Raw genomic sequence first — 23,009 nt, 5'->3', positions numbered from 1 at the left:
TTCCATTATTTTCTCCATCATACTGGTTTTCTAACACCATGACCATAAATAATGCCATTTCAAACACTGTATTTTTTAATTTGGAGATTACAAAATTAAAAGCTTTAGTTCATATAAGTAATTATAGAAGTTAATATGATTATAAAACTCCAATATTGTCTCAAGAATACTAAAATTCTTGGATTATAAATTTATTGTAGGGTTCTAAAATTCAACCCAGAGCTGCCCATTTGGCCTGGCGGTTAAGTGGCTTGTGTTCCAGCTCAGTTCAATACCTGCCTTGGTGAGGGCGAGGCGGCAGTGTCAGTGTTGTGCCATAACTCCAACGCTGGCATCCCATTTGGGCAGTGGGTCAAGCCCTGGCTGCTCCCCTGTAATGTGCCCGGGAAAGCAGTGCAGACAGTCCAACTGGGAGACCCAGATGGAGGTCCAGGCTCCTGGCTTCCACCTGGCCCTGCTCCACCTGCTGCAGCCATTCAGGGGAATGAACCAGCATAGAAGATCTCATTCTTTCTCTATAATTTTGCATTTCAAATAAAAATTACAAATCATAAAAATATATCTATCTGCCTGGGGCTCCTGCCTTCAGCTCACAGCTAATGCAGACCCAAGGAGGCAGTGGCATCGGCTCACACCAGCAGGTTGCAGCTGCCTACGTGGCAGGCTCCCAGTTTTGGGTTGTGCCGCCTTAGTCCCAGCTGTTGTGCACATCTGGGGGACGTGAACCAGCGGATGCAGCGCCACTGTCTCTCTCAAATACACTCTGAAAAAAAAAAAGCTTGAATTTTCATCTGGACACACAGACTTTAACTATCTGCGACTTCTGACCAAAAATGAGGCAACAAATACATGATACTCCCTCCTGCAAGGCAATGATGCGTTCTACTGGCAGAATGACTCTGGCAGAGCCCACTCACCCGGAATTGTACTCCTTCAGCCAGTTCAGCAGGGCGTCCTTGTTGAAGGCTGCTGTGGCAGCCACGTTGCTGCTGTTCAGCTGAATGTCAGCGATGGTCTCCGAGGTGCTCACCACCTCAATGAGGCCAGAGCGGTCTCCAGTCGCTAAGCAGCCGTAAGGCAGTATCCTGAAAGGGAAGAAGCCGGCTCAGAGTCCTGCTTGCCTTAAACTGAAACCTGAGTCTGTTAGGTTTTTCCTTTTGCTTAAATTCATTAGTACTGCTTAGCATACAAGTGCTATTACTTATTACCGTCACATGGAAAAATACAAGTTCTATCTTTATCCTCTAGGGTGAAAAAAATAGTCAACGGACGGAACGATTTAGTAGAATTCCCATTTGCCAGGTAAATGTATAATATTTTTAGCTATTCTGATGAAACATTCTTTGCGCTTGTAGACAGAAACCATTAGATAAGAGAAAAACCCTTGAACTTGATCATTCTAAATTTTGGAGATGGCAACACCTTTCAAGTAGCTCTTACTAGTACTAAGCTAAGTACTTCACATTTCATCTTGGTTAAGACCAATCCCACTGTCCCGGTTGTTTAAGCCCAAACCTGAAAGCCACACTGGAGTCTTTTTCTCCAGCTAGAAAGAGTGGCTGCCTATACGAAATTGTTAAAAATATATTATCAATTAAAATAATGCCTGCTAAGTATGCCTTGATTTATATTTATTTGACTCCTATTGAAGGATAAAACCTCCCCAGATCTCTTTGCCCATTTATACACATATATATATTTTAAGATTTATTTTCCTTTTATTGCAGAGTCAGATATGCAGAGGAGAACACTTCTTAAGTGACTGCAATGGCCAGTGCTGCACCGATCTGGAGCCAGGAGCTCCTCTGAGTCTCCTGCGGGTGCAGGGTCCCAAGGCTTGGGCGGTCTTCGATTGCTTTCCCAGGCCACAAACAGGGAGCTGGGTGGGAAGTGGGGCTGCTGGGATTAGAACTGGCGCCCATATGGGATCCTGGTACATTCAAGGGAAGGACTTAAGCTGCTAGGCCACTGAGCCAGGCCCAATCTTTAGGCAATTATATTTTTAAGATAAGGAAGTCTGGGACCTGACATGATGGCCCACTGGCTAAATCCTCGCCTCCCATACACCAGGATCCCACATGGACACCCATTTGTGTCCTGGCTGTTCCATTTCTTTTCCAGCTCCCTACTTGTTGGCTGGGAAAGCAGTGGAGGACACCCCAAAGCCTTGGGACCCTGCACCCATGTGGGAGACCCGAAAAAGACTGCTTGTTCCTGGCTTTGGATCAACTCGGCTCCAGCTGCTGCAGCCACCTGGGAAGTGAACCAGTAGGCAGAAGATCTTTTTATTTGTATCTCCTTCTCTCTGTAAATCTGCTTTTCAACAAAAATAAATAAATCTTAAAAAAAAAAAACCAAAAGAAAAAATAAAACAGATGAGTAAGTCTTTTTTTTAGGATTTAATTTTATTTTGGTTAGCAATTTTTTTAAAGATTTATTTTTATTATTATTTTTTTATTGGAAAGACGGATATACAGAGAGGAGAGACAGAGAGGAAGATCTTCCGTCCGATGATTCACTCCCCAAGTGAGCGCAACGGCCGATACTATGCCGATCCGAAGCCAGGAGCCTCTTCTGGGTCTCCCACGTGGGTGCAGGTTCCCAAAGCTTTTGGGCCGTCCTCGACTGCTTTCCCAGGCCACAGGCAGGGAGCTGGATGGGAAGCGGGGCTGCCGGGATTAGAACCGGCGCCCATATGGGATCCTGGGCGTACAAGGCAAGGACCTTAACCACTGCGCCACCACGCCAGGCCCAGCAATTTTTTTAAAGATTTATTTATTTGCTTAGCAATTTTTACTTGGTTTTATATGTTCCTATTTATAAATATATACGTACATACCTGGTTTTTATTTTTTATTATATAAATATACACACAGTTTTATATATTCCTATTTTATATATGTATATAGATTACTTGGTTTTTATTTCTTATTATACACACACACACATGGTTTTATATACTCCAGTTATATTTATCACAGATTCAGGATTGGGGTGCAGCCACAAGCCCAGCATTGCTGTTGACATAGAAGTTTGGAAAAAAGCCGAGCAAAGCAGTCCCCAGTCTTACGGCATTTACAGAGTAGAAATGAACGCCACGCATGTACTCCCTCCACCAGGGAGAAGTGGCAGCAGAACACGGCAGGTCAAGAGAGACGGTCGATGGGCCCGGCGCTATGGCCTAGCAGAAAGTCCTCGCCTTGAATGCACCGGGATCCCATATGGGCGCCGGTTCTAATCCCAGCAGCCCCACTTCCCATCCAGCTCCCTGCACGGAAGATCTTCCTCTCTGACTCTCCTCCTCTCTGTATATCTGACTTTCCAATAAATAAATAAATCTTAAAAAAAAAAAAAAAAAGAGAGAGAGAGAGACGGTCGGGGGCAGAAAGGCCAGCAGCAGGAGACAGCGGGAAGGTGCGCACCGGGCGGGAGGCCACAGGCCAGGACACCACAGGAGCTATCATCTTCCTAAGCACTGACAGCTCGGCGATATAAACCAGAGCTAGAGAGAGCGTGCATGCGGAGTGTGTTAATGTAGGGGACAACCAGATAAACAAGCCAAGCTTGTACCGTCTTCCACAGAAAAACTCAACTGTTTTACAGTTAGGTATGACGGTTCTTCAAGAGAAGCTCGCAGGAAGGCCGCTGGTAAGACGACTGTCCACCCCGCGAGATTGGCTCCGCCCCGCGAGGTTGGCTCCGCCCCGCGATGTTGGCTCCATCCCGCGATGTTGGCTCCACCCCACAATGTTGGCTCCACCCCGCGAGGTTGGCTCCGCCCCGCGATGTTGGCTCCGCCCCACAATGTTGGCTCCACCCTACGAGGTTGGCTCCACCCCACGATGTTGGCTCAGCTCCGCGTCCTGAGTTCAGTTTCTTGCTACTCACGTGTGGCTCCTGCCTTCTGCGTGGCCTCAGCCATGAAAGGCACGGAGGGAGAGAAAAAGCACACTTTTCCTTCTGTGTCTGTCTGTATCCTGTTCTCTCTGCCTCTCAAAGAAGTATATTACGATGCAAAAATTCTAAAAATCCGTTCATAATTTTCCTACAATAGATAATTTTCCATGAGTGTTTAACAGATCCATTTTACTTTTCTAGCTCTGACAAAGAACGGTCAAGTGCAGAACTGTGAAGCTCCACGCTGCTGGACGGCCGCATCAACCGATGATGTGATAACGGCATCACTGCTTGCCAGCGCCTTTAGCAGAACGGCCTCTCGGTGGGCAAGGCAGCTGAGGACCACTGATGCTCTCAGTGACACGCCACACACACGGGAAGCCACCAGGCCGCACACACGAAAAGCCGCCAGACCACAGCACACTTTCTCACTTCCCTGCATCTCTGTCTAATCCACCTGCAGCCAAACTGGGCACAAGTCCAGCACTTCCTCTTCCTCAGCAGGCAGCGATGAGAGCATTTCGCGCCTTGACGCTGAACACTCACAATGGGAAGGAGAATACATTCTTCTCCGAGAGACGGCTCGACAGAAGTCAGGCTGGGGACAGACGGGAGCCCTGGTCACCCGACCGAGGCCCCGGCGCTCAACTCTTGCAGTAATATTTACTTTCCTCTCTGACTTTCTAACCCAAGGAACAATCTGGTGACTTTTACATTAAAGTGCAAATTTAAAAAACTGAAATAAAGTTTACAGCCCTGAGGACGGCAGCCCCGCACTTCACCTGAAGTGGGTGCGTAGCAGGTCCTCTGGTTCCGACTGACATACTGACCCACGTCTGGGTTCTGCCTGAGTCCTTGGCTTTGACAGCACAAAGTGCAAACCCTTTATTTACCGCTTGTATTACTGCCACATTTCCCCCTCATCCTCGAGACCTGCTGATACCTGCATTTTAAGTAACCTTGCACAGGTCTCTGAAACTTCAGGAGAGCAACGCAGATACAATATCAAAACAGAGACAAATGTCAAAAGTTTATTTCAAGTGTACTGAAGTTGGGACAGGAAGCAGGACACAGATAATCGATTTTAGCAAATGCCACACAGATTTATATGGACATAATCGATTAGGCCTGACAGGAAAAAGCTGATTGCCTATAATTCGTTGACCAAAGGAGGTCGGGCTATCCTAACACACTGATGGCTTACAAATCTTTTAATCTGACACGAACGGCACCAAATATTATGAAGATGAGCAATATGCATTCTCGCTGCTAACAAGATGTTGCTGGTAGAAGCACTGAGACAGCACTGCAGGGAAGGACTGGGTACTGAAGCACAGCACACTGAGTGACTCCCTGAGCTGGGCGCTGGACTGGCCAGTGTGTGTCATGTGACCCAGGTTAACCTCAACAGCTGGCCAACAGGAACATGGGAGTACACATATTGATGCAAACAGTTAAAAATGTCTAGTGAGACATAATAGGTTTGAAAATGAACTAAAAAAAAAAAATGAAAAGTCTTGCATTTTTTAAACATGGGGTCAGAGTACAAAAAAGTCAGCCAAGATTCCACCGGACAGACGAGTTCCTTTTTCTTGTTGACAACGCACTGTTTCCCAACCAAGAGCCACCAGATCGATTCTAGCCCGCCCACACGTGCCTCCCTTCGGGGTCACGCTGAACTTAGTGATACCACATGTGCTTTACAACTGGACAGAAGAGACCAAAACTAAGAATTTTGTTGGGATTTTCTATGAGGCTGACAGAAGTAAGACAATTTTTAGTTGAATTTTCCACATTGAAATGAGGCCCATCATGAAAGAACTCACTTCCAAAACACAAGTGAATCACAAGGCCCAAGCTGACATGTTTCTTTCCCAATTTGTGGATTCAATTAGTAAAACCCATTTTCTTGGGGGTTTACTTTATAAGGGTGAGTCAGTAAACTTTTGCTGGAATGGGCCAAATAGTAAATGTCTTAGGTACTGCAGATTACGGTCCCTACTTAATCTTGCTGATGCAGCTTAAAAACAACCAATAAAAATATGCAAATGTTGTGTGCAAATAAAAATCTGTTTACAGAATGAGGTCACCTAGACCCACCACTGGCTTGATAATTAATCCTCATGCAGAAACTTCTTTAAAATGATCCACTCCTCTTACCTATGCAGTATTCCTTAAGAATGGTTGCATAATAAACCTGGCATGTATCAAAGCTGCTGATTCTGCTTTTACATTTAGGTAAAAATCTGGGGTCCGGCACAGTAACCTATTGCCTAAAGTCCTCACCTTGTGTGTGTAGGGATCCAATTTGGGCACCGATTCAAATCCTGGTGGCCCCAGTTCCCATCCAGCTCCCTGCTGTGACCTGGGAAAGCAGTCGAGGACAGCCCAAAGCCTTGGGACCCTGCACCTGCGTGGGAGACCTGGAAGAGTCTCCTGGCTTCTGACTTCAGAACAGCTCAGCTCGGGCTGTTGCAACCACTTGGAAATTGAATCAACAGATGAAACATCTTTCTGTCTCTCTTCCTCTCTGTTACATCTGCCTTTCCAATAAAAATAAAATAAAATCTTACAAAAAGAAAAAGGTAAAAGTCTGTACCTTATGGTAGTCACATGCCCTTACATGAAATTATGATGTCGTGTCCTATTCTAGCAACATCTATAGCAAACCGCCTTTCTACCTAACAGGAGTGGAAAACCGATGAGAGGATTTAAAACTACAAAACTTCCTTTAAAACAAACAAAAAAATGGATAAGCCTAATGCTCCAGCTATTTAAGCTGCAGCTTGGGACACACAGTCCCTCTCAAGTGCGGGACTGGGATGAATTCTTGATTCCTGGCACTGGGCTGGCACAGCTTCAGCTGTTGAGGGCAACGGGGCAGTGAATCAGGCAATGGAAGATCTCCCTCTCTGCCTCTCCCCTCCACTCTGTTATTTTGCCCTTGAAATAAATGAAGAAAACTAAAAAAGGAAAATGGGTATTTAAAGCTTTGTTACACTCTGACAAAGGGTTACCAAGCATGTGTCCTACAGTGGCTGTCTTACTTAGAATGGCAAAAGAAAGACACTCCGTGGACTACCCAGGCCTTGAGTGTGGCTTTGCGGGTAGAAGTTTTACAAGCTTAGCTTACAATCTCTTCAAGAGGCACTGGGACAGCAGTGCTGGAATGGAAGGTCTGCAGAGAAACCCTTTCACAGGGATGGTTCCCAGGATCCAGCAGCTTGTCCAGAGAGCCACAAGGGACAGGAGGTGGGAAGTGACGCTATGCTCCTAGACATGCATCTTGAAATTGTCCACCTTATATAAACAAACAAAAACCACTCCAAAACATACATCTATATATCTATATAGCTATATGATGTCTATAAAAGAAGAAGAAGAAAAGAAAAAAGACACAAGGCAAACTCCCTCTGAAGGACTGGAATTCATGGGTCATGGCAAAGACTGAAAAGTCATCGTGACCTTGACAATCATCTTGAAAATGCAATCTTCAAAGCAGGATACTGAAGACTGCGTTTCGTCAACTAAGACCGACATGACCGACAGCCTGCCGTACAGTGATAGAGTCGCCTGCGACCCTGGGCTGGCTGCGAAGGACCTCACACACACTGCACTGCGGCCACAGCTCACCCAAACGACTGCTTTAGGACCTCACACACACTGCACTGCGGCCACAGCTCACCCAAACGACTGCTTTAGGACCTTGCTTCTCTCAAGAAGTCAGTGTTCCAAGAAGGACGAGGCAGCACAGGTTTTAATTCATGCTTGGGAGCAGTGTTTTAAACTCAATATCAAACAGTTACAATTGTTGGCGGCCAGTGTTAGCAAAAGGCAAGCAACTTTCTTTCTTTTTCCTTTTTTTTTTAAGGTTTATTTATTTATTCTTTGGAGAGTCAGATATACAGAGACAGAGAGGAAGATCTGTCTGCTAACTCACTCCCCAAGTGGCAACAACAACTGGAGCTGAGTTGATCCGATGCCAGGAACTTCTGCCAGGAACTTCTTTTGGGTCTCCCAAGTGGGTGCAGGGTCTCAAGACCTTGGGCTGTCCTCGATTGCTTTCCCAGGCCACAAGCAGGAAGCTGGATGGGAAGCAGGGCTACTGGGATTAGAACTGGCATCCATGTGGGATCCCGGCACACATAAAGCAAGGACTTTAGCCACTAGGCTACTGTGCCAGGCCCAAGGAAGGCAACCATTAATGGTTTTCTTCCTTTATAATAGATATCAGGGTAAAATGTTAAAGTTTTAAGAGTGTCGCAGTGAACACCACTTCAGAGCCCAGGGTATATTTTCAGTAATTAAGATACATCAGGTAACAATGAAGAATCTAAAATGCAAAGATTTGCTGCTGCAAGCTTTCAACTCAAGACAGTGAAAGGCAACTTTCATCCCCTAGTGTCAAAATGCTGCAATGCTTAAATAAGAGACTGATAGAATTATGATTCCATATGAAGGACTACACCATTGCAGAGAATGGGGAAAATCTGTCGGGGGTGGGAGTTTGGCGGGGGGATCCCAGCCTATACGAAATTGTACCACGTAATTCAAAATTCAAAATAAAAATATATTTTTTAAATGCTGCAATAGGTTAAGTAAGCAGGGCAAGGCAAGGTGTTTGCTTCATTTCTCATTTACTCATGCTGCCCTGCAATACACACAATCATAAAGATGCAAAAAATTGTAACAGTCACCTTCTATTTTAAAAATGCACAAATTCTACAGTCTTATGTGTTAAAAAGACAATACATTTAATAATGAACAGAACATAATTTAGGTTGGCTCAACTGGCTAATCCTCCACCCTGTAGTGCTGTTTGTGTACAGGATGCTCCACTTCCAATCCAGCTCTCTGCCTATGGCCTGGGAAAGCAGCGGAGGATGGTCGAGGGCGCTGGGACCTTTTGTCCACATGAGAGCCCTAGAAGCAGCTCCTGGCTCCCAGCTTCAGATCAGCTCAGACCTGGCCAGGCCATTTGGGGAGTGAACCAGAGGATGGAAGACTACACGCACTCCCGCAGGGATACGCTCAATCATAAGCAGAAGGGTTTGTAATAGTCTTACAGAGTGAATATCTGCAGCTGCTCAAACACAAACGATCAAGTCAAGAAGCTTCACAGAAACAGTTATGGTTACAGAAGAAGGGCACGCACGTGTTGCCTAGCAGTTACGGTAGTGGCTGGGGTGCAAGTCCTCAAGTCAGCTCTTCCTGCCTCCAGCTTCTGGCCAAGGCAGACCCCGAGCAGCAGCACAGCTCAGTATCTGCCAAGAGCGCGGCAGACAGAGCCTGGGCCCCGCGCCAGCACTGGCCGTGCCCCTCATCTGGCAAGTGAACTAGTTGACAGGGAAGCTCCAGCTCTTTCTGCCTCTCAAAAAGTCAAAATAAAAACTAAACTGCAAATCCCTGCTATACTATTACCAAAGAATTTAGCCCAAAACAAATTAATTTTCAGACAAAATCTCAGGTAATGCCATATGGAACAAAAAATGGTCAATAAAGAAAATTTAAAACCTGTAGATAAAAAAAATCACCACAGCATTCACAAGTAAACTCTAGTATATAATGTGGAGGTTTGGCAAATATTAGAGAAAATGACAGAAATAGTGGAAATCAATTTTAAGTCTATAGTATTTATGAAGTAGTCTGAGTTATGAATTAGATTTTGTTAAATCAAGCATGCAATTGGAAACTGTAGGTATATTCCACATAAACAATTAAGATTACAAGTAAATATTAAAAAAAATTATAAGGATAGGTTTTAACATACCTCTGAAGAAACAACATAATAAAGACTTGAACACATAATATTCTTTATATACTAGGAAAATTTCTAATCTAACAGATAAGCCACAGCAGCTAGATAAGCTTCTTTAATCACACAAAAAATATTAGACAAATACTTAAGATTTTGATATTATATAGACCATACTACAAAAAAATTGCAAAATCACAGAGACTGGAAAAGACAATGTACAACGGAAAGTCAAAATTTTAAATAGTTCAGGAGTCAAAAAAGTAAATGGAAACGATGAATTATAAGTGAATCACTATATATAATTGATGTTATGAAAATATTTATCTTAAAATTAGAGTTCATCACGGGAAAGAGAACACAGAATTACAAGGGATGTAAATCAAAAAGAAGTAATGATAAAATGAAAAACAAAAACAGAACAACAAAATTAGTAGCCTGTTTCTTTGAAATGTTAGTAAAGGAGTAAAATGCTAATAATACAAATAATACAAAGACAAGAAAACATGCACAGAAATAAAAAGAATCATTTGGAATTACTAAAAATAGGCATATGCCAACAAATATGAAAATCTAGAAGAAATGAGTACATTTTGGACAGACACAATTTACGAAAGTGGAGTCCTGAGGCATAGAAAATCTAAACAGACCAATATGGAAGCTGAGCCTGAGTCAGTCATAAAGACACTCCCAGGACGGATGGCTCCCCTGCTGAGCTCTACCAAGGCTCCTTATGCTGTCCAAACAACTGAACCGGAGGGAACCTTCCCAGATTCCTTTGATGAGGGCAGCATCACCTTAATTCCAAAACCAGAAAGAGACACAACAAAGAGAACCACAGAGCATCAGCATCTCTTAGAAATACAGATGCAGGGCCCGGCGCGGTGGCGCAAGTGGTTAAAGGTCCTTGCCTTGCACGCCCGGGATCCCATATGGGCGCCGGTTCTAATCCCGGCAGCCCCGCTTCCCATCCAGCTCCCTGCCTGTGGCCTGGGAAAGCAGTCGAGGACTGCCCAAAGCTTTGGGACCCTGCACCTGCGTGGGAGACCCGGAAGAGGCTCCTGGCTTCAGATCGCATAGTATCGGCCCGTTGCGCTCACTTGGGGAGTGAATCATCGGATGGAAGATCTGTCTCTCCTCTCTGTATATCCGCCTTTCCAATGAAAAAAATAATAAAAATAAATCTTTAAAAAAAAAAAAAAGAAATACAGATGCAAAACTATCAACACAACACTAGCAATGAACCCCACAACCCAGCAGAGAGGTCTTCCAGCCAGCCCAAGCAGGACTCATTCCTGGGCTACAGAGGTGACCTAACACATAAAAACCAATAAACACGATACATCACATTTACAAGTTAGAGAGCAAAAACCAAATGAGTATCAAGATGCACAGAAAGAATTTGATTTAAAGATATGTCCTTTCATAATTAAAAAAAAACATTAAATTGTATATAGAAGGAACATAGCTCAACACAACCAAGGCAATACATGACAAAGCCCCAGGCAGCAGCACTGGGGACGGGAAGCTGGAAGCGTGCCCACACCCACTCTCACTACTACCATCCACTACAGTTGTGAAACTGCTACTCAGAGCTGTCAGTTGAGAAAAAAAATCAAAGCGATACAAATGGGAAAGATTTATCTGTGCTCCACTGTTTACAGCAGCTCAACTCTCAACTCATAAAACAACCCAGACATCTGTCAACTGAAGACTGGATGAATAAAATGCGGTATATATACATCATGAAATATTACTTGGTCATAAAGACTGAAATCCTGTCTTTCCCAGTGAAATGTAGATCATTATGCTAGTGATGTGAGTCAGTTCCAAAATATCATGTTTTCCCTAATTTGTGGTACACAAAAAGGTAATGTACATGAGTGAAACTGACATTTTGAGATTTGATTACTGTTTACAGTCCTTGTCTATACCCTGGGGGAGAGCATTCTTCAATCGCCCAAGTGCTTGGGCCCCTGCACCCATGTGGGCGACTGGACAGAAGCTCCTGGCCCACTGGGAGGGCTGCCTCAGCCTGGATGGGAGAAGCCAACAGCACCTCAGAACCACCTGGATCACGTGAGCTGGACTCTCAGAGCATGCGGTACAGGGGACCCTAGGTAGTGTTGGGTGGTGGGTCCCCATCCCTGGATACTGGGACATTTGGAAAGCTGCGTGTTGCTTGCCCATTATCTCTCCCCTTCCTCAGAGATAAGAAATAGAGAATTCAGAAACAATGATTTCACCAACTTCCCCAACCCGCAATGCTCCCACCCTGGCCGGCCGTGATCATCATGAAAACAAACCAACAACTAAGGGGTACTGCTCATGGTAAAGAGAGAAAGAGAGAAAGAGAAAAAGAGAGAGAAAGAAAGGAAGAAGGAAGGAAAGAAATTTTATATATAAAACACATAATTTGTAAAAGCATTCTAGCATCTCACTTCTTAACATCTGCAGATATTTCCTCTAAGTTATAGCAATTCTCTAAAAAAAGATGTATTTTATTTGAAAGGCAGCGTTATAGAGAGACAGAGGGAGAAACACTAAGAAAGAGATCTTCCATTTGCTGGTGTACCCCCACAAAGGGCTGTAAGAGCTGGGACGGGATCAAGATGAAGCCAGCAGGCTTATCCAGGTCTCCCACTGAACTGTTTTCTGCTGCTTCCTGGGGTGCATCGGCAGGGAGCGGGATCAGAAGTGAAGAAGAGATTAAACTGGGGTTCAGATCAGATAACCCATTTCTGAATATACCATGAAGTACTATGTAAACACCACGAAGAACAGTAACCGTATCAGGAGGGAAGGAGTTTTTTTTTTGGGGGGGGGGAAGGGTGAGATGAATGCACCAAGAGAAAAACTAAAATCACTAAAAATCTCACCGAAGATCCAGACCAGCTTCCTTCCACAGCAAATCCATCAAGCGTAGCATCTGAAGTGTTAACATATCCTGTCGTAAATCTAAGAAACAAACAAAACCACGCGGCTTTATTATAATGGCTTCTGTTTTAGGCCTGGTAACTCAGTAACTCAGTCTGCTGATTCACCACTCTGATCATACTCCCCACACAAAAGTCAGGCTCACTGATTAGCAAGCTCCTATAATACTAATATCAGAACTAAACAAACAATTTGTTTATATTGCTCACCATGTTTAACTTACTTTTTGTAGGTCTGTATTACATTCTTTTGCTAAATTTTTATTCTTGTTTGCCTTTGGGGCTGCACAAGAAGTCTTACATATTGCATAAATAACTGCATCATGCAAACTGCAACAGCTGAATTTACAGTTAAAAATATCCGTGGTTGAGAGGAATTTTCAGGCAGAGAGTTTATGATATGAACATATGACATCTGCATGCTCAAACAGGGTTAACGCCAGCGAAACCATGTGTGTTACTTACAAGGAAGTCATAAGGTACATTTACCTACGTTATCCCACAATTAATTCCACTTACTGACAGACACGGAACAGCTAAGCTGCACGGGGACATGAAGCACCTGGCATTCGGTGAGTTTTCCGTGGCTTGCTTTTAGCCACACAACTAACAAATCACCAATGCTTTTGGTTGCTGTGATTACCTCAGGGGCACTTCCTTTATAAAATTTAATGCAGTTCGTTATTTTAATTAAAAATACAGAACTACAAAAATAAAAAACAATGTTGCTTTCATGGAAACAAAGTGCGTAAATACATCATTGAAATGTTCTGTTCTATTTCACAAGTTTCCCATCAAAAGAGTAAGTTTTGTGTGCTTTCTAAGGGGAACAAAAAAAGGTGTATTTTTAAGGAAAAGAAAAAGGAAGGTTTATTAAAATTGCATCAGAGGTGAAGTGCAGGCGCCGACCTCAAGGCCACGGGCGGAGGGGCCGGCTGTCCTGCACCTGCACATCACCTTGCTGACAAAGCGAGTCAGCAACGGATGGAAAAGGCTCTGCAACAGAAAAGCCCCAGCACTCACCATCACCATTTTTAAAGATGACTCCGACGGAATCCTCCCCAAACACCTTGTTGTTGTACACTAGCCACAAAGGCTTCATTTTAGAATCCATGTACTTGCACTTCTCAACACTGAAATCCAAAGGGAAAATGAATCCACTTCAATGTGTTAATATGTCAAGATCGTGGTTCTGGCCTGACATTCGCCTTGGATGACTCCCACACTCCTTCCAGTCTGCAAAGCCACACCAGACACCTTGTGGTGTACGAGCAAGTGCAGCCTTGGCTGGCATGTTCTGCGACAGCCACCTAGATTTAAGCCTCAGGATGTATTCTTTCCACTCTCTCCACCTAAATCCCTCCGTTTTTCCTGGTATGCCTTTAATTTTGCTATTTTACTTAGCAAATACAACCTTAATCACTGGGCTGGAATTAAGACTCACAGGAAATTTTTCCTTTCTAAAAGAGGAATCGATTTGAATACCGATGCCATACTAAGTACAAATGATCATTTTTCTATTATGATGATTCTATGAAATGAGAGAAATCACAGTAACCTTCCAAAATCATTCAAGTTTTAATTTTGACAGTTTAATTAATTAATTTGTGCAGCAGAGCCAAAGACAGCTCCTCCTATCACTAGATTCTTTTTGGAACCGCCTGGAACCAGCGGGGAACCAGGGATTCAATCCAGCGGGCACACTTGGGTGAAAGGAATCTAATGACTGCCACGCCTCCCAGAGCAGCTGGCAGGAAAGCAGAGCCAGCTCCCAGACTCGAACCCAGGACACTGACACCAGTGGGGACAGACAGACATCGCCAAACACCTGACTCCAAGACTGCATTTTTAAAACAGGATATTCAATTAGTAAATAATTTATCATGATTTCCAATATATTGTTCATTCAGAAATCTCAAGTTTCAGAAACATTTGCAATAAGTCGGCCAACCCTACAGGTGAATTTAGCTCTTATTTTGTCTGTTAAGTACGAGCATACACCCTGGGAAATTGTAAGATTTTTCCCCGCTCCCTTATTTACACTCACTGAGGTGACCACCAGCCCCCAGCTCACCCAGGGCAGTGATTCCGAAATGCTTTAAGACTTACTGGAGTTCCGAGAGGAGGACGCAGGGGTTCAGCGGGGACTGCAGGCCGGAGAGGGCGTCGCGGTAAGCGCTCTGCTTTAAACATGTGTGCATGGCCTCCTTCCCCTTCGATCTGTTGAGCTTCACTGCATTCAGCTTTATTAAACTATTTAAGGTCTTTAACTTATTGAGTGCTTCAACCTGAAAAATAAGTTTTTCCACCCCCCCAAATTAATTTATACTTAAAAATAATGTAGCATAATATCATAAGCTCACACCATTAATAACACCAGCTTCCAAAATGTTTCCCCACCACACCTGCACTAACTAGCTCAAGTCAAAGCAGCTTTTGGCTCACGACAAGCATCTTGTCAGAACAGAATGAAAGGCTACTCCCCATTCCTATGCCACTGTCCCTTTCTAAGAAACATGACTTTTAAAAAGTTAACTTTACTGTATTGTTTCATAACTGAGAATCTTTTCATGTTATATTGTGAAAAATCCAAAGGGACAAAATATCTAAAGCCAACTATAAATCAGAAACATTTTGTTTTATCATGAACATATAACTTTTAAAACAGGAATAAGAAATAAAACACTGAAATATGAACAATGTATAAAGCAAACAAGATAAGTATACAACAAACACAGCAAATACTGTGGCTTAAGATTTCATGAGCAGATTCACTGCACACTGGCTGTCATGTTTTAACTTTGTTCCTACACAAGCAAGTCAGAGACCATGCATGTCCTAGGAGGAGAGGGGACTCAAGCACGCAGCATCTACAGACTGGTGGAGGTCTTATTCACAGGAAATCAGGAAAGTTCTGTGCAACTTGATGATAAAACAGACACCTGAAGCTCGCCAAGTCAGCCATCTGTTCAAACCGGACACTCACTTCTTCACAATTTCAAGAGCTGCACAAACACTGACAACAAGACAACCAGATGAAAACTGGGCTGCGCAAACGCAGCTTCTTGGAGGACTCGGTGTCTGCACAGTTGGGAACTCTCACTCTCCATCTCTAACCGAATGATAAGCATTTCCTGGAACAGTGTGCTTACTCCTCCTTGCCTTATGCGAAGTATTTTAAGTGTTTCAACACTTTGTCTTGATAGGTTAAGAGTGATAACAAATACTGCCACGTAAAAGGGACAGTCTTCCTCTTATAACGAGGTCAAGAAAGAGAGTAGAATGATCTGCTCCCATACCAGGCATCCTGGTGTCATTATAAAGGACAAGCTGGGTTCTAAGGAAAGAAGATACGTGCAGATTGAATTGATGATGAAGTCAGAGGCGGAGTGGCCACGTGGGCGCACGGGAACTTGAGGGAGGAATCTGAGTGCTGGGCTCAGAGCAGTGAAACTTACGAAAGAAACCTGACATAACACAAGGACACTTTTAAAAGGTAACTTTATCAGTTGTGCAGAGGACATGGAGAGAGGTAAGGATGGCAAGGAGGGATTTAACAGGAAATCAGGCAGTTAACAAGGAAGACCAGTTTAAGGAGGATTGGACAGTGTGGCAGCCGAATATAACGTACATGACCAAGCGTGAAATATGAGGGAACGTCACATGGAAGAATGTCAATGACCAAGGTAAGCCCGGGCCGGAGCTCTGGCTGCTAAAGAGAGAGTTAACTCAGGATATGAAAAAACAAGGTATGGAGATGTCACCATTTCAACCATAAAGTTCATATTCATTAAATAGGTCAGATAGGTAAATCTTACTAAATGTAAGGCATGCTAACATGGAAAATATGAGTGACCTTAAATATTTTTCATTTGGCACTTGGTTAAGGATTTCTGCCAAAATTGTTCTAATGTTTTCTTTAAAAATTATTTATCTGTCACACAAAGAGATACACAGAAATGCAGACATACAAAGAATGATCATCCACTGGTTCACGTCCCAAACAGAGGGCCAGCGTTGGGGGGTCTGAGAGCTCAGTGTAGGTCTCCGTGTGAGTGCCAGGGACAGAACTGCATTAGCCACTGACATTGGCTCCCAGTGTTTCCATCAGACAGCTGGGGCCAAGAATCAGGGGACTCCAACATGGACTGTAGATATCAACTATTAGGCCAATATCTATCCTAAAGCTTCATTTCTTGAATTAAATTTGGTAGAAAGTATTAACTAAATCCAATTACTGAAATGCCTATAAATTAATATAAAGGAAGAAATTACATTTGGGACAAGTAGGATGCCTCAACTGAGTAATCTTCCACCTGCAAGTGCCAGCATCCTAACCCAGCAAGGGTTCAAGTCCCAACTGCTCTACTTCCTATTCAGCTTTCTGTTGTGGCCTGGGAAAGCAGTGAAAGGTGACCCAAAGTCTTTGGACCCTACACCCACGTGGGAGATCTGGCAGAAGCTCTGGCTCCTGGCTTCAGATCAGCTCAGCTCCAGCCTTTGTGGCCCCTTGGGGAGTGAACCAGTGGATAGAAGATCTTTCTCTCTAAATCTGCCTTTCCAATAAAAAATAAATAAATCTTAAAAAGAAAATTACACTTGGTAAAATCGATTAAATATTATTCGCTAATCTGAAGCGGGGAGTAAGAGCGCTGGTACCTGCTTGGAAAGCACCTTCATGTGGCCGACACTGCCGCGGCAGTAGGCTTCCAGGATGACCCCGAACTGGACAGCGACGGCAGGGATGTGCACCTCGGACCTGCACAAAACCGACACCCTAATGACTTAGATTATCAAATAAAAATATGGACTTCTTTACTTCTGAAATAAATTATATCGGCCATAATTATTAATGAGATAGTCAACTTTACATTACATAAAATAAACTTGAGAGATCAAAAGCTTTGAGATCACATAATTAGGTAATTGTTTATTCTAGGAAATCTGCACATTTCACATCCTACCAATTTAGACATGAGTAGGTTGAACAGAGACCAGGGAATTTGACTGGCATCATTTAAATCACTAAAACCCTCCATCAGGTTCTAATCAAATTTTTATTACTTAAAAATGGTGGGCTTGTTTATTTTATCATTCCATGAGAGGTTAAAAACAAGACTGAAAATGGATGAGGGCAAAAAAGTTTAAAGAAGAAAAAAATTTATGAATACTAAAGGAATCAATATCCAAAATACTCCTAAAACCAATAACATGATTTTATGGAGTTCAATTTGTTTAACAAGCTAAGCCAAAGAGAAAAAGATAGGTACTTTCAAAAAAAGATTTATATATTTTTATTACAAAGTCAGATATACAGAGAGGAAGATCTTCCATCCGATCAATCACTCTCCAAGTGAGCACAACAGCTGATGCTATGCCAATCCGGAGCCAGGAACCAGGAACTTCCTCAGGTCTCCCACACAGGTGCAGGATCCCGAAGCTTTGGGCCATCCTTGACTGCTTTCCCAGGTCATAAGCAGGGAGCTGGACAGGAAGTGGAGCTGCCAGGATTAGAACCGGTGCCCATATGGGACCCCGGCGTGTTCAAGGCGAGGACTTTAGCTGCTAGGCCACGCTGCCGGGCCCAAAGTACTTTTCTTCTTATAATATAAGCATTGCTTTCAATACTCTGAGGTTCATATTAAAAAAAAAGTCTGAGAATAGAGTCAGAAATGAGGAATCTAAAGTCCTTCCAGGAAACAGAAGAATAATTTCCACTTGTCTGATTTTATGCTTGCATGAAATCACTACAATACAGTTCATGCACTTTTGGAAACCACCTGGCCAGTACAGCAGCTGAGCACGACGCGGCTGTCACCATAGTGACTCTGTAAGAGCAGGCTGATGACAAGTGCTCACAGCAACTTAAAGGGTTAAGGAGAGCTGCACTTGTCTCAAATACAGAGACAGTAAGTGTATTTTACTGGAAAATGGCTACATTTGTATTTTTAATTTCAGTTAAAACTCAAGCAGGCAAGAAGGCGACGCCTGAATTACTTCACTGAGTACCGAAAGCGGAAAGGAAGAAGCGACACACTCAGCCCCGCCCGTGAAAGCTTCCCACCTCCGGTGCTGCTGTCGGGGAAGCGGGCTCAGGCCGACGGGGAAGGCTTACCTAAGGTGCCAGAAGAGAAACTGACCGATCCGCCGGTTAGCAAGTGCTCGTTCTAAAAGGAATCTCGACAGCGCACAGTCGAGAAATGGCTCATATTTTAAAACTTGCACCAGTTGTAAAAGATACTGAGAGAGTTCTTCGTCACTGAAAGAGAAGAGTGAGTCAGCCTGTGCCGGACAAGACGCCCCCTTCAGGCCGGGCTAACCCTACTGGAAGGCATGCTCCTCGGGCCGCTCTTACGCCTCTCATAATGCCACAGCTGAAGCTGCAGATTCCAGGCGGGGCCAGGAGAGCTGGCAAGGAGGAAAGCTCAGACACATGCCACTGCTGTATCAGGCCGTTAAAACTGATAACTGCATTTTCCATCAGCAAAGAGTTGCCCAAAAAACTGGGTAGTGTGGAACGAGTTTCTGACATGGTTACCACACTGATTCACTGAATCTGTATGACAGACAACAGTACTGGGCTGGATTAACCCAGGCTAACGGATCTCTGAGTTGTGCTCATCAAAGCCATTCATCTGTAAACACATCCCCAATCACAGCTGAACTAATAATGAAAGGCATGAACCCCAAGTTTTTTACATACTATAATCTTGGGTCATAGTTAAGGAAGTAGTTTAAGGCAGATCTGGACAAAACCCCATACTATATACCAATGACGTAACCATAAAATGCAGCACAGGAAAGAGCATGAGAAGTGGCTCCATGGCACGTGGGCATCGGGCAGCGTTCTGAGAGCTGTCAGTGCGCTAACAGGACCGCCCGGTGCAGCCAAGGGGGACCAGCTGTCAGTGCACTAACCAGACCGCCCGGTGCAGCCAAGGGGGACCAGGTGGCCGCTCTCACACTTCTAATTTTACTCCCCAGGAATAAACTACTATTGAAGAGTGTGTCCAATTTATTTGGAAAAAGACATGGTTTAAAACACACTTGTTTTTACGGAGAAAAGGAGAACATATTATCTATGCCATTCTGAGAGCGTTTGTATTTCAGACACTGATATTGTACCCAAGGTTCTTTTTGAGGCTAGAAAATGACAAACATGAAAATGCTCATAAGCTCAAACTTCCAGTCTTAAATTAATCTCCATCTTATACAAGTATTACTCCAAAGTGTGCGTATACATTCGCTGCAGTGTTGTTTCACAGAGGGAAATCTGGAAGAACTTAAATGCGACTCAACAGAATTTCAGAAGGGTTTCCACACTCCCAACTGAGCAGGATGGCTCACTGCACCTAAACCACTTGCATTAATAGTACTGCTTATGCTGCAACTCGTTTCCTCTGGGGATTACACATATTTAGTTTATGACAGATGCAGAATATTTTTGACTAACTCCTGATAAAAACCCTAGGCATGAAGCCCGCATACGCTTCCTTGACAGACACATGTTATTTACTCTTTGGAAAAGCACCCTGCAAGTTCATTCTTGGTCTCAGACCTCAAACCAAGAAACCAGTCTTATCCAACTGACTCTATTCCTTTGATACAATAAAAACAGTCTTATCCCATCAACACTTCCAGTGAATCATCAGCCAGGATGACCTTGGTGCCATCTCAACCAGCTATGCTTTCCTGCTTTTACAGTCTGCATATACATGAGAGGGGGTATGACAAAAGGAAACAGTGCACACAGAAGTCTGAATTCTTACTTTCTTGCATTTCTTACGAGACCCACAGAAGACCCTCCCTTCCTCACTCATTCACAAGTTATTCACGCGGAGGAAGGCCCGCGGGAGGTACCTCATCTGCTGCAGGCAGCCCACGGCGTATTCCCGCACATACTGGTCTGGGTAGTTGAAGTCCAGGAGCTCCAGAGCCTCCCGAGGGGGCAGTTTAGGCCAAATCTGAAGCAGCGCTTGAAGCTGTTAAAAATCAAAACTGGTTCAGAAGCAATGGGGACCAAAGTTACCTATTGTTTCTAGGCACACAACCACACTGAGCTGAGTCAAAAGAGCAGAGAAATGCACATTTACTGAACGGTATCCTGAAAAGGCACTACCGCTCTTAAGATTTTTTTGTTGTTGTTGTTAAAGTATTTCACTAGGCCCTTGTGTGGTCGCTTAGCGACTAAAGTCCTCGCCTTGCATGTATCGGGATCCCATATGGGCGCTGGATCTAATCCTGGCGGCCCAATTTCCTACACAGCTTCCTGCTCGTGACCTGGGAAAGCAGTTGATGGCAACCCAAAGCCTTGGGACCTGAACCTGCGTGGGAGACCCAGAAGAGACTCCTGGTTTTGGATTGGCTCAGCTCCGGCCGCTGCAGCCACTTGGGAAGTGAAACAGCGGATAGAAGATCTTCCTCTCTATATTTGACTTTCCAATAAAAATAAATAAGTCTTAAAAAAAACCCCACTATTTCACTAAAGAGTAAAAAAAGCTACCAAGTACAAAGCTTAAAACTGAATGACACGCTGAATCCAAGAGTTCTTAACTTGTTAGTCACTAAGTAATACCATCAAGACAAAGGAAAACAACTGGAAAACACCGAATATTAAAATTCAAAGTCCAAATCGCGGCTGCCAGGTTCAATCTAATAACACGCAGCGCATATGTGAGCAGTTCATTAACAACACCATGAAATAAGCTCCAGGAGTTGACTTTACTTTTAAAAATGTGTTTGTTGAAAGGCAGAGCTCCCCAGCCAGAGGGGAAATAGAAAAAGAAACAGAGAGAAGGAGAGGGAGAGAAAGTGATGGGTCTTCCATCTGCTGGTCCATTCATCAAATTGCCCTAACAGCCAGGACTGGGACAGGCAGAAGCCACTAGTCAGGAATTGGGCTATGTGCTGCTTTCCCAGGCACATTAGCAGGGAGCTGACTGAACTGCAGCAGCCAATATTCAAAGCAGTGCCTACGCCTCAACACCAGCCTCTAAAGGACTTAGCTCTAAAAAAAAAAATTGGGAGTCTGGCATGATAGTGCATGGCACTGGCATACCATATGGGCACTAGTTTTTGTCCTGGCTGCTCGTCTTGCAATGTACCCCTCTGCTTATGGCCTGGAAAAGCACTGGAAGATGGCCTAAGTCCCTGGGACTCTGTGACACGTGAGACACTCAGAAGAAGCTCCTGGCTCCCAGCTTCAGATCAGCTCAGGTCTGGCCACTGCAGTCACCTGGGGAGTGAACCAGTGGCTGGAAGACCTTCTCCTCTCTCTCCTTCACTGTAAAATCTACCTTTTGAATAAATATAAATGAATCTTAATTTTTTTTAATTTGTTTTTCATTTGAGGAGAGACAGAGACATGGAGAGTTCTTCTGTCCACTTCTCCGATCCCCAGGGCCAGCAGGACCAAAATCCATCCAGGTGTTCTGTGTGGGAGGCAGGAGGGCCCCGCGTGCTTGCAGCCCTGAGTGCTGCCTCCCAGGACGTGATCGCTCGGATGCTGGAGCGGAAGTGGGGAAGACAGGACCTTAAGCACGGACCCTGACGCGCAATGCAGGCATTCCACCCGACTCAGCAATGAATTTCCAGCTCAATTTTTAAAATAATATCTATCATTCAACAAAAATTTTGCTGATCACATGATTAAATTCAGATGCTCATAATAAAGAAGTAACTCACAAGAATAGAATGGAAGCCAGTTGTTTCCCTCCCCGTCACATCACTGAGACTGACACGTGCCTTCCTCGGGTCCCTACTTCCTCAAGGCTTTGGTATATTTCAGCACGAAATCTTGAAGATGATGGTGATTAGGAAGAAAATTGGTCACGGAGGAGAATGAAAGTAACTGAACCGTGGCCCTCTTAAAGTTCAACCCTCTCTGGTAAAATCTTACTCCTGGTATTTAATTTCTGAAGCACCAATGACAAACGTCACAGAGGACACAGGATATGCACGACAGAGCAGTGTTCCTGGGAGGACAGCGCTCACGGGCCAGGCAGTGGCCCTGGCAGCACGCTGGACACGTGCTCGGCCTAGTGCGGCCGTTGCGGCAGCAGGCGAACGAGCCAATGGATAGGAAGGTCTCTCTTTGTCCATCTCTTCATTATATTGTCTTTGAAATAAAGAATCTAAGCCTTAAGGAAAAAAACAAAACAAAAACCAAACCGACAGCACTTCTAGTTTACACTTGAAATAAATAAATAACCACATACTATTGGAATGGACCGATAATAAATAATAATATTAGAGATTCAGCTGTATTATGGTTAAAAACAATCTTACCACTGGAATGTAATTACTTTTGCTAAGGTCATTCATAATTAAATTAAATTGTATAAGCATTAGATTCAACAAATTACCCAAAGACACCACTTCAGTTTGGTGAAGACTATTGAAGCTCAACAGGGGAGGGACGG

The 23,009-nt window shown here is 43.9% G+C and overlaps 1 protein-coding gene across 1 annotated transcript in view; it reads right to left on the bottom strand.

Annotated features, from left to right (window-relative positions):
- Window positions 1–23,009, bottom strand: part of PIK3CB (phosphatidylinositol-4,5-bisphosphate 3-kinase catalytic subunit beta) — an 86,332-nt gene that overhangs the window by 7,736 nt on the left and 55,587 nt on the right. The window contains exons 13-19 of the mRNA XM_041004230.1: window positions 20,449–20,570; window positions 18,704–18,847; window positions 17,248–17,347; window positions 14,698–14,876; window positions 13,612–13,721; window positions 12,532–12,610; window positions 918–1,085 (exon numbers count right to left, since the gene is read on the bottom strand). Coding sequence (XP_040860164.1) covers window positions 918–1,085; window positions 12,532–12,610; window positions 13,612–13,721; window positions 14,698–14,876; window positions 17,248–17,347; window positions 18,704–18,847; window positions 20,449–20,570 — 902 coding nt within the window. The remainder of the gene's footprint in view (window positions 1–917; window positions 1,086–12,531; window positions 12,611–13,611; window positions 13,722–14,697; window positions 14,877–17,247; window positions 17,348–18,703; window positions 18,848–20,448; window positions 20,571–23,009) is intronic.

Source organism: Ochotona curzoniae, unplaced genomic scaffold (assembly GCF_017591425.1).
Source record: "Ochotona curzoniae isolate NIBS_2020 unplaced genomic scaffold, NIBS_Ocur_1.0 contig_1302, whole genome shotgun sequence".
Taxonomy (NCBI): Eukaryota; Metazoa; Chordata; class Mammalia; order Lagomorpha; family Ochotonidae; genus Ochotona; species Ochotona curzoniae.
The sequence above is the reverse complement of the archived record's forward strand: the minus strand, read 5'-3'. Positions and strand labels throughout refer to the sequence as shown.